Source organism: Cuculus canorus, chromosome 8 (genome assembly GCF_017976375.1).
Source record: "Cuculus canorus isolate bCucCan1 chromosome 8, bCucCan1.pri, whole genome shotgun sequence".
NCBI lineage: Eukaryota > Metazoa > Chordata > Aves > Cuculiformes > Cuculidae > Cuculus > Cuculus canorus.
Window position 1 is genome coordinate 23,046,359 of NC_071408.1, and position 12,371 is coordinate 23,058,729.

General features: G+C 40.7%; 1 protein-coding gene across 1 annotated transcript; it reads right to left on the minus strand.

The window, feature by feature from the left end:
* Positions 1-325: 325 nt before the first annotated feature.
* On the minus strand, positions 326-10,144 carry BTF3L4 (basic transcription factor 3 like 4). The gene is made up of 6 exons (XM_009561903.2): positions 10,053-10,144; positions 8,564-8,627; positions 7,564-7,677; positions 5,214-5,415; positions 2,877-2,936; positions 326-1,967 (listed from the first exon to the last, which is right to left on the minus strand). Exons 2-6 carry the CDS (start codon positions 8,615-8,617, stop codon positions 1,921-1,923), a joined length of 477 nt encoding a protein of 158 aa, XP_009560198.1. The 5' UTR covers positions 8,618-8,627; positions 10,053-10,144; the 3' UTR covers positions 326-1,920.
* Between the last annotated feature and the right edge of the window lie 2,227 nt (positions 10,145-12,371).

Genomic DNA, 12,371 nt, shown 5'->3' on the forward strand with positions numbered 1-12,371 from the left:
TCCTTCATTTGCTCTTTGAGCTCTCAGAGGCAGCAAAAGGCCATTTAGTGTGCCTGTGCACACATTAGTAATGAAGTATCTTCCTTTAAAACACAACAAATGTATCTGCAGCTGATTTAAGCTGTACAAGAAACTGAAGTTTTGTTCAACACCGCAGGAAAAGAGAAGAGTGGGTATATGGCAGCATGAAATCCTAAAGCTCTATTGGGATCCTCCCTAGTCATTGTCAGCACAGATGCAGCATTGCTTCAAATAGGGCCTGCATCCGCCTGTCATGCCTCAGCTAGCGCTGGTGGGAGGAGGAGACAACACACAAGAGGGAGCATTTCCTCTTTTGTACTGTTACTTTATTTTGTAGTTAAGATCCATGTAGTATATAAAATATAACAGGTAAAACTGAACAAAGCCTATAAAATAAACGGAGGAGTTCAGGTGACAAACCAGCTCTGCTTTCATGGTTTTACGATCATGTCACAGAACTCGTGTACTGTTTACCTTGTAGTTTTACAGTTCTCTAGCATATGAACCTACATAAAAAGCTGATATGTTCCAATTAAGCCATAGTTAGGTGACAGATGTAGAGAAAAAAAGGCTTTCTTAAGCCACAGCTGCCCTTGACACAGGTTACAATGATGTCTAACTATACTGTAATGCACATCACATCAAGAACCTTGAAAGAGCCTCTGACAAAATGGGTTCACATTAAGCATTTTAAAGAAAGGTCATAAATACTGCACTGTACCAACAGTACCTCCCAATGTCCTCCTTATGCCTGAGGGGCATTTATGGTTTTTAAGAAGCTACTACGCAGATGACACCAAACCTAGAGGTAGGTTATAGGCAAAGGTAAGTTACAGGCAAAAATAAAATATCCCTTTAGAGCCAGTCATTGCACAAACTGAAGAAGGCAAGGCGAAAAGTCAACAAATCTTTCCTCCCACCTTAACATTGCTCATGTGGTGCATTTAATTCCTAGTGCCATAAGAATGACAGTGGATCATCAGCTGCCAGTAAATGCAGTCATGTCAAGAGAACAGCTCAAAGTTATTCAAGCAAAAATCTGTTACTGTGCAAAACTGGTGCACTGGATTGTTACCAACCAGACCTCCAAGGTCAGGAAGCGATCTAATGGCAGAGAACCAAGGTGTTTGTTTCCCTTTTGACATGGGAAATACTCTACATAACCAAGAGGAGAACGTACTGCTAAGCCTACGTGGAAGGAGTCAATTATCAGCTTGTCTCAAATGGTTAGAGACAAGAAAAAAGAGAAAGTTGAGGAAGGCTGAAAACCAGCACACTTGTCTGAGGCCAGGTTCTCTATTTTAAAGTTTCTGTACCAAACAAGCTGATAAAACAGCTTGTCTTCGGCATCATCTGGGATCAGCGTAATGTTGGTAACATCTTGTGTACATTTTAACAGGGATGAGAAACACACCTGCAAGTACAATAGTTAACAGCAAATTAAACCCAAGTTTTAATAGCGTAATGCCTCCAGGCATAAGATGTGGACAAAATTTTAAGATTAACTACCTTCAGTGCACTATTTCATGATAATCAAAAGGAACAATGCTGAAGATTCATTTTATTTCTACTTTCAAGGGAAAAGGGGAAATGGTTAAATAAGCGTTCTCCAATTTGTTCTCCACTATATGTACACTCACACACATACACACACGCACATGCACACACCCCTCAAACTGCACTGACATTTCTTTTTGACCAAAAGAGTAGATCCTGGGAGTAAGTGCAAAATGCAAAATCAACTGACAGAAAATGCTGAACAAACAGCATCATAAAAATACAAAATATTTATATTACTGAACTATTAACAGATGATGTTCTCCGTTTCTTTAAAACTTTGGAACCACATAGCTGATTTCTTAAATCTAGTCCATGCCAGCTTCCAGAACTATTAATGATTTAGTTAGCTTCGTTCTTTGATGCTTCATCAAAGTTTTCTACGAGATCTGAAAGAAATGAAGATATTTAATACAGTAACACCCATAAAGTAACATTACCTTCATAGGTTTAATGAAAATGCATATAGTATAGATAGGAAAGGTCAAGTAGTTCTTAACTAGATTCACGTACACCATTTATTATGGGCAAATTTCAACGGGCTTTAGAAAACAGGGTGTTTCTGAACATACACAAAGAACTAGAAATGCAGGAACACTCAGAGGAGTGTAAGTTCTAACACAAAGTGATTAAGAACTGATTTTGAGAGGTACTTTACTAGCTGCAGTTGAGTCTGCAGCCACATTCTTTAAAGAATGCCTGAAGTTAGGCACACATTAAGCATTGTACTCCAGGAAACAAAGTTTTGGAAAAATTGAACTTTTATGCAAGGTCAAAAAAAATAAACCAGTCCAGAGCATGAGGTAGAGGATCCTCTGGGTCCACCAGTCTGTTTTAGCTACCACACCACACTGATGGATACAGAAGAACATGGTGATTAACAGTTAATTGATTGACAAATTAAGAACTTATAATATTTATTGAGAAGTTTCCAGGCACTGACACAAGCTTTGCTCCTTCAGCTACAGAAATAAAGATCCTTACCCTAGACTCTGATTTAAAGACAATCTGACTACTATGTTGAACATGTCACTTTGCAGCCTTAAAACCTTACTTGGACATTTAGATCAATCTCCCCAAAAGTATATTAACCTATTTTCACTTAAGAATTAAGCAATTTGCACAAGGTAAACCTTTTTGCCAAAGGCTGAAATCCAAAGTCAATGTTTTACTGCTATCTCATACATGAAGCCTCCCTTAGCAAGTGAGAAGTATAATCACATCAAGAGCTAAATATTTAAATGCATTAATTGAAATATTTACACATTAAGTGGAAATGTAAGCATGCATGTACCCACCTGGGACATCATCATCTTCTTCATCAATATCTTCGGATTTTGGTGCTTTACTATCCAACACTATAAAAAGAAATTTGGTGCTGAGTTCTCATTCTACAGAGTTGGGAACGACCACACGATACAATAAAAGCCAAAACTTAAAGATGAAAAAAGAAAGCATTTTCCGAAACACCCAAATGACTGGGTAACAGTAATCAGCGTGACCAAAGGGCCTACTTGTGATTATTCCTACACGGAAGCATTAGCACACCCATTTTGCAATGCTAAGGGGCATTAAGATAGAGCTAGCAACAGATCAAATAACAGACAGAAAACCCAGAGTGAAAAACCTCCTAGCAGAGGTCACGTGCTTCAATGCAAATGCAATGTGGTACCAATCAGGGACCAACTAACATATGATTCAATTATCAAGGGGTCACAACTGTATGAAAAAGTATTTCCATATCAAGACTCCCGCATCAGATCTACTCTTCTGTAAGTCATGGAAGCTGGAACTCATGGCAAGCAATCTAGAGAAATGCAAGAACTTAACAAAAATAAAATAAAGCATTTATTCTCCTTGACTTGCTGTACTATTTAAAGAAAGCACAGCATCTACAGCTGTAGTTGTATTAAAGAAATATTCTTATGATGATCTAGCTTTCTAAATTTGAGGCATTTTACGTTTTAGTAAAGAAGAAAAAACAAACCCTTTACTTTCAATTAAACTTTGAACGTGAAATAGAGAAAAATTAAAATTACTGATTTAGAAGGAATAATTATTTGTTGAAATTACCACAACAGGTAACACTTTCCAGTTCCAAATAATGACAACTGCAACACATCCAATCGGCCTTTTTAATGGCCATAACAGCCTTAATATGAAAACCAAATTTTTTTTTAATATCCGACTTCACCAGGCCTTGGTATCAAGAACCTTAGTTCTAGTTTTTGGCAGTACACAACATGAAACACAAACTGCAACACAGCTACTTGTAATGCAGTGTACCTGTTCTGCAGTCTAAGGGAACTTTCACAAACTCATACCAAAGTCAGACCGATTACTCCCATGCTTTAATGTACTCATGTTCTAATTTCATAACACACCATTGCAAAAATAAATTTCCATCTGTTCTTAAATTACAAACTTGCTTTGGGACAACAGTTGAGAAAACATGCTATAGTGCTTCCCCAAGAACGGTACTGTTCTAAAAGGGATTGTCCCCAGACTCCGTTTCTTAACCGTAATGCTACAGCAATGGTTATACTGCATAGAGACACACTCACAGACACCATGCTTTCATGGTTTAAGTGCATAGACAATTTTAAAATTTTGAATAAAATGTTTGATTTTTAGTTAATTTTTAAAAGTCTTGGTTTAATAAAGTTAATTATAGAGTAGAAGACCATGTTCCTTCCTCTAGATCCCCAATGGAAATATGTTTTCTATGAACAAAGGAAACAGAATTGATTCCCTGAAAGAGAATCTGTAAGAGATCAGAAATGTATCAGAAATGGGGTCACCAGCAGGTCCAGGGAGGTTATTCTCCCTCTGTACTCGGCACTGGTGAGACCGCACCTCGAATACTGTGTTCAGTTCTGGACCCCTCACCACAAGAAGGATGTTGAGGCTCTGGAGCGTGTCCAGAGAAGAGCAACGAAGCTGGTGAGGGGGCTGGAGAACAAGTCTTATGAGGAGCGGCTGAGAGAGCTGGGGTTGTTTAGCCTGGAGAAGAGGAGGCTGAGGGGAGACCTTATTACTCTCTACAACTACCTAAAAGGAGGTTGTGGAGAGGAGGGAGCTGGGTTCTTCTCCCAAGTGACAGGGGACAGGACAAGGGGGAATGGCCTGAAGCTCCGCCAGGGGAGGTTCAGGTTGGATATCAGAAAAAAATTCTTCACAGGAAGAGTCACTGGGAACTGGAACAGGCTGCCCAGGGAGGTGGTCGAGTCGCCTTCCCTGGAGGTGTTTAAGGAAAGGGTGGATGAAGTGCTTAGGGACATGGTTTAGGGAGTGTTAGGAATGGTTGGACTCGATGATCCAGTGGGTCCTTTCCAACCTGGTGATTCTGTGAAGAGTTTTTTCAAGTAAAAACATCAACTTGCTTCCCCAAGTTCTTTGTCATATGCAATCGCACACCTGGAACTGCAGCATACCTGACCTACCAGATTTATTTACTTTAAATCAGAGCCTGCCTATAGAGAATCTTGAATTAAAGAAAAAAATGTCATGCCTCACCCCCCCGACAACAATGGAAAATACAGAAAACCACACTTGCTCGTGTTAAATTTGGGCTAGAACTTTTAGTACTTCATGTTTTCTATAAATCAGCAATGAAAGATTCCAAAGATACCTACCTTGTCTTGGGAACTGTTCAGCTAACTTCCTGAGACTTGTTAAGCTGTCAGCACCAAGCTGGCTTAAGATGCCTGGAAGCATTTCTGTGATCGGTTTAGCTTCTGCATGACCAGTGATTGCAAAAGTGTTAGCAGAGAGGGAAGCTTGAACCTTGGGGTTATTGAAGTGAATAACTGTTCCATCATCTTTGATCATGTTCACCTGTTAAAATACATTAACAACATTGACCAATACACTGCAGCATCTTGTTTAACAAGCACAATTTATTCAATTCTAGATTTAAAATATTAAATTATATTTTTAAAATTACAATAGTAGTACTCCTCCTAGAGAAAAATATAATCATGACAAAAGCACCTGGAATTAACACCATCTTAACTGAAAGTAAAATGAGTTCATGATAAAATATGAGTTCATACATACTATATGAAAGGTGGTATTTAAGGGCTATGGTTCCTAAAATACACTTATAACTAAAAACTCTAATAGAAAAGCCTTGCCACATCAGTTTAATAAGTCACCATTCACAACTACCTGTCACCTCTCAGGAAAGCAATGTTTCTGCAGCAGATCTGTCAAAGGCCCAATATTCCCAGTCTGGCCCACTTGCTGAAACTGCCCAAGGCAAGGATGCTTCCTGCATGTGTACACACACAACTGGAGATAAATGTACCAACTGCACTAAACAGGCCTCCACGTCTTCCCAATAATTACGTGATTACTCTTTTAAACTAAGTACATCATACCTGCTGTTTTCCCTGGTCTTCTGAATCACCAAGAACCAAGTTTTACAGCCAGTATAGCAGCCTACTTTGCTCCCACTGGCAAAGTTTATACTGACATATTGTATGGGTTTATTTTGTTTTTTGACTTAAAAGGAGACAGGATGGAAAGTTAATAGCTTTTCTTCTGGACATGGCTAAACTATGGTTAAGCAGTATATAACTATCTGAAAAAAAGGAATAGAGTTCTACCCATCAAACCAAACAATATTAATTAACTTATGTCACAAAACTCTTAAGTGTTGTTTTCAGTAGACGTTACAGGGAGCAAATAGAAATTTAGGAACTAAAGAAGAGATTTAAAATACATAAGCATGTAAGTTATCAATTTTCACACAGAAGAGTTCAAACTGTTCTCAACAGGAAAACCAAGTGTGTTGCTTTCCTGCAAAACTAAAGGATGTCCTGTCCTTTACATATGGGGAGATGAGAAAGGCTTCAAGCAGTCATCCTCCTACTTAAAAGCCTCTTTTAGAGACCACACAGCTGAGCAACTAATGTTTGACTCAACGTTACTAGTCTCCCCAAACTCTTCTATCTACACAAAGTTTAGCAAAGTTAGCTTGAGTCCACCTGAACACAAAAACAATTATGGACCAAGCTGCCAAGGCAGAAGCACACTGTCTTATCTTCCTTCACATCAAGACATTTAAAATCCTTAGGAACTGCCTCAGAATAAAGATCTTATGCTCTGGTGGAGGCAGGGGAAACAGAGGTTTAGAAAACTTACAGGCAAACCAGACTTCTACACTGAAACCATATTTGCCTTTGGAAGAGAGGTATGCACTGAGTGACCTCTGGAGGCACCTTGCAATCCTGCTTGAATTAATTAATCACAAATTAAATATTATGCTTTTTTAAACAAATACTACAGTAATACTGAGCTCATGATGAAGGAACATCTCCTCCTCCCACACAAAAGCATCATTCTCCACAGTGTTATGGAAAAATGTCAGCATCTCACTTCATATTTCATACACGTAAAACAGATGTACTCAAGGAATATCAGAAACTTTATATTCCTACTAACATTAACACAGGAGCTGGTTCTGTAGAGTTTGTAAGAACTGCCATCTCCTGTGACCACCCCAAACAATACTGGTAATTCTCATGCAGTAAAAGGACCCAAATTTGATAATACAGCCCTGCAAGTTCTCACTCCAGGTATTTTTATGGTTTTCTTTATGTTCTGCACCACACAACCCTTGCTTTAGACATGCATGGACAGTACATGTGCATTTACTGCTCTTCTCTTTAAAGCATGTAATCAAGTTCACGAAGCCAGGAACCAAGTTTAGTTCTATTTTGCAATGAATGTAAGAAAAATGCATCACAAATGGCTTAGTAGCTTCTACAACCACTATCTAGCCAGCAGAACGCTCTCTCCCTTGTTTACCTAGGTATATATATACTGATGTAAATGAAACATCAATCAAGTAACTTTATCAGCAACCAGACCTCTAAGTTTTTGAGGGGAAGAGAAAACTGTTGGTTAAACCTTAAACAAACCGCCACCAAACTGACGTAATTTAATTTCAAACAGGAAACATCCACTTTATCACTATACCTCTTCAATGCCAGCAATGTTATTTACTGCTAGTTTTTTGAGGGAACTCTGAAGTTTTTTGTCATCAGCTGTTGCTGTTCTGTGCACCACCTTCTTCTTTCTGCGAGCTGTCCCCTGGAAAAGACACAAGATGCAGCAGTCAGCTATTTTCAAAATCTTACACCAATTTTCTAAAGTCATATTGCACTCTAAGCAACCTATCTGTAAGCTATGAGAAAGCTCTGTAATCAAAGCTACATTTCAGCTTACTCCCCTTCCCCTATAACTTGAACTGTCAAGTCTCAATTTTAAGGTTTCCTTAAGTCTAAAGGAACAAAAAGACAAAGAGCAGCATTCTTCCCCTCTCACAAGCTAGATTATGAAATAATATTTACTATTAAGCAATATACAAAGAGTTTCCCCAAGAACTTTTTTTTTCCCAAGATGAAGCACAAATACAGTGATTTTAAAAGGTCACCCTTTTGTATCCAAGTAATTAACATTTTTAAACTGTTTCACAGACAGCAATTTTGGAATTCTTACTCTGCACAACCCTACCTATAGTTTGAGGAACACCCACACTTAAACTATGCACTTGCTTTTTTGTTGTATTAGCTACCTGCTGACTCAGAGAAAAGAAACAGCTCAATGCAGAGTCAGATAAGCCCTGGAGCTAGCACAAAGGAACTCCTCAACAGGGAGAAGAAAAAGGCAGAACTGGAACAACCAACAGGTAAGCCTAGCTTGCACTTGCTTTCACAGGTTGCAACAAGTCACTAAATTAAAAGGAACGCTTACACCTGGAAACTACTCACCTAGTACTTCTGAACCCAAGCAAAATTGCGTTTTGGGTAGCAGTACTATGATCCAGATGACACAAAAACTGTATTTTCAAGCCTCAGAAGTACATATTTTTCCCCTTCCATAAACTAAAGCTTATGTTTTGAAAAACAAATTCAGAGATGTTTCTCCTTCAATCCACAAATTATAGAAAATGGTACATATCTGATGGTTTTCTTACCTTTCCTCCTATTCGGACCTGCGCTTGAAGCTTGGCCAGTTTTTCTTGGTTCATAGTGCTGTGTCTAAAGAATAAGAATGCAATACAAATAAATATAAATTAAAAATTAAAACATTAAGGAAAAAAAATCAGTCCATTTAAAAAGTATTATTAAAACCGCAATAGGCTTTTAAACTTATAGAAAACTTACAAACCAGTGCTTTAAATTCACACAGACAAAAACCTTTAAAGCAAAACAAACAATAACACAAAGTGGCCCAGCAGCAGCCTGTTCGGCTGAATTGTCTGTACGATGATGAGGCACACCAACGGGACATTTGATTTTGCATCAGGGATGCAAAATGGAAATTTCCAAGCCTATTAGTTTACTGCTGGAACCATTTGACTGAAGTACTGACTCAGAACAGACCCAAAGCAGCCTCCACAGCACACGTGCTTCTATGAACAGAGGAGGCTACAAAGATGATCAGAGAGCTGGAGAACCTCCCATATGATAACAGGCTGAAAGAGTTAGGGTTGTTCAGCCTGGAGAAGAGAAGGCTCCAAGGAGATCTTATAGTGACCTTCTAGTACTTGAAGGGGGCTACGAGAACGCTGGGGAATGACTTGTAGTGATAGGACTAAGGGCAATGGGTATAAACTGGAGAGGAGCAGATTTAGACTAGACATAAGGAGGAATTTCTTCACTATGACAGTGGTGAGGCACTGGAATAGACTGCCCAGGGAGGTTGTGCCTGCCCCATCCCTGGAGGTGTTCGAGGCCAGGTTGCATGGGGCTTTGGGCAGCCTGATCCAGCGGGAGGTGTCCCTGCCCATAGCAAGGCGGTTGGAACTGGATGAGCTTTCATACTAGTCTCTTCCAACCCAAACTATTGTATGATTCTATGAACATGATTTCCAAATAATTAAGCTCTTATACTTTTAACTCATAAGCCACCTCCAAACTTAACGCAGCTCACGCCTTGACAAATTTTCTATATGGACCTCTGGCACCTATTGGTCCAATTCAGCTGCTGGGAAGTTGGTCGAGTGGCTTCTCCAGCAGCCAGGTGGGACAAGGCTGGAACACCTAAAATCCTGTGCCGGGTGGAAAAACACCGCCAGCCTCCCAGCACTAGGTCCTCCCAGGCTGCTCTGCCCCACGAAGCCAGCCGTGACCCCGCGAGCGAAGGAGAAGCTCCCTCTGCACGTGCTCCGCGCCCTGGAGCGGGGCCCCCGCATCCAGCGGGACGGATCGAGGGGATCGGGGCCCCGGCCCCGAGGCAGCCCCCGCCCGGCCCAGCGGGCGCAGGCCAGAGCCGGCCCGGGCCCCACCACGCCGCGTCCCGGCCCTCCCGCCCCTCTCCTCAGGGAGCGGCCCCGCCACGGCCCAGCGCGGCCCACGGGGACGGGAGGGCGCCCGTCTCCCGCCCTGCCCACCCGCCCGCGGGGAAGGGAGAGCAGGGGAAGGAGGGAGACGCGCCGGCGGGAGCGAGGGGGAAGGTCTCACCGGAGAGCGGCGAAGCCCGCGCAGCCCAACACGCGGTGCGAACAAGATGGCGGCCAAAGAAGGAAAGAGAGGCTCACAGAGAAAGGAAGCCTCGCGCCACGTGACCGCGCCAGCGAGCCTGCCGACTGGTCCGCCGCGGGATCTCATTTGCATAGCGGCGGGGGCGGGGGGGCGCGGTGCCTCCTGGGAGTTGTAGTCAGGAAAAGCCGCGAGTCCACGCTGCCCCTTTTTCGCTCAGCGGGGTAACCGGGGGGCAAGCGAGGTGCCCCGAAAATGCCAGCGAATCCACTCACTAAGACTCGTTATGGAGTTTTAGAAAGCGAGAGCCCTTCATCAGGGCTGGGCCACACGAGTGCAGCCAGACAAGAGCTGGGGACAATATATTTCCCACTTACAGGCGTGTCTATAAACGCATGCAGTTGGGGCTGATGATCTCTAAGGTCTTTTCCAACCTAATGATTCTATGTTTGTATTATTTTTTTCCAGAAATCTTATGCATCTTCTATTCCTTTCCAAGGACTAATTTTAGTGTTATTATGAATTTTACAACAGTCAAAACTCTTGCTAATTGGGAGCTGGCTCCAGCTCTCCCTGACCTTCCATTTGAGATGGGGAAACACAGCAAACAGAGGTGATCACAGAAGAAGAGACATCTGTTCAGCATAGAACACAAGATATCACACTGATATTGTTAATATTGTGAGAATGAATTGATGAGTTTTGCTGCAGCTGGTTTGTATGTTTAATTATCTTGTAATATAAATCTGTCTTGTATCAAGAGATAATGAGCAAACAATCTCCAGACATGGATGAATAACCTGAAAGGATAAACAATTCCTTAAGAGTTGCAAGCATTTATTGTTATGCTTAATTGTTTTGTAAGATGTAGCTGGTTTAGGTCAAGAGATTACCTGTCTTAGGGCTGCAAGGATTTATTGATGTGCTTAATTGACTTGTGAGATGTAGTTGTCTTGGGTCAGGAGATAAGCTGAAGGAAGTCTCCAAACATGGTTGGATAACCTAATAAAATGAACATACACGGTTCTTTGTCTAAAACTAGTATATATACCTACTGCTTTTGCAAGATGGCATGCCTTTTTTAGAAGGGCATTGATGCCGTGAAAAGCGAAACTCAATAATCAATGCCAATTTGATTATTAAGCAGGTATTCCTTTAATAAACAGTGCCGGGGTACACATGGGTTAATCCACCTGTGTCCAACTGTTGAGATTGGTTACATGATTTTTATACTGGTTAAACACACATATTCATACAGATTCCCAGAAATGTTACATATCCACTGTTATTCACCCACTCTTGTATGCACATCACAGTTTCTTTGTTTCTTCAGAAGTCTCTGATGGTCTTTATCTCATCTCTTTCCTCACTATGTCCTCTTGGTGAGCTCAGGTCTGTCCTTTGTTCCTCGTGCGAGACTGTCTTTTCAATACTTGATTTGTTCCTTGTTTTGACTAGTAAACAAGCTAAACTGTCACAACTACATCACCTCTAACCGCAAACTGGCCAAGATTAAATTATTCTTATTCTTATTCTTTCTTATTCTTATTCTTCTTATTGCTTAAGCTAATTCATTCCCCCAATACAATGATCTATTCCTTCCTTCAGCATCCAGTTCAGTGCTGCATTGTAAAATAAAAATATTGTTGCTTTTGCTTCCAAGACTTTGTCCTTTTCAATATTTTAACAGTGAATAAGTGTTTCTTAGAATATCAAGATACTACCACACTGAACACAAGACGTTATCATCTGCAAAGAATGCACAGTGCCTGGTGGTGCCGTGAAAAGGCCAAACTCAATAATCAATGCCAATTTGATTATTAAGCAGGTATTGCTTCAATAAATAAATATGATGCTGGACACACAGGCAGTTATTTCACCTTGTGTGTGTGTCCATTGAAGCTGGTTACAGGACTTTTATACTGGTTAATCATACATATTCATATAGATTGCAGGAAACATCGGTTAAATATACATAGAACTCATTATTACATTGATTAAAACATACATAAATCTCATTATCACATTGGTTAAATATACATAAAATTCATTATCACATCTTATCACCCCCTCTGTATGTGCATCATAGTTCCTTTGTGTTTTCAGAATCCTCTTATGCTCTCTATCTTATCTCCTTCCTCATTGTGTCCTCTTGGTGAGCTGAGGTTTGTTCTTTGTTTCAGCATTTTCCTCGGCCTGGAGCATCAGTCAGAGATAAGTTTAAGATACACAGTGCTCGATTTGTTGCTTGTTTCAACTACTAAACAAGCTAAACTCCTGCTACAATTATATTCTTTCTCA

Bases quoted from the DNA above. Each gene is read 5' to 3' on its own strand.
- BTF3L4 (XM_009561903.2), bottom strand. From the start codon at position 8,617: ATGAACCAAGAAAAACTGGCCAAGCTTCAAGCGCAGGTCCGAATAGGA. The intron at 2,937-5,213 runs GTAGGTATCTTT...TTCTTTTTATAG, and splicing joins TGAACAGTTCCCAAGACAAG to TGTTGGATAGTAAAGCACCA. The intron at 1,968-2,876 runs GTGGGTACATGC...CATTTCTTTCAG, and splicing joins AGAAGATGATGATGTCCCAG to ATCTCGTAGAAAACTTTGAT.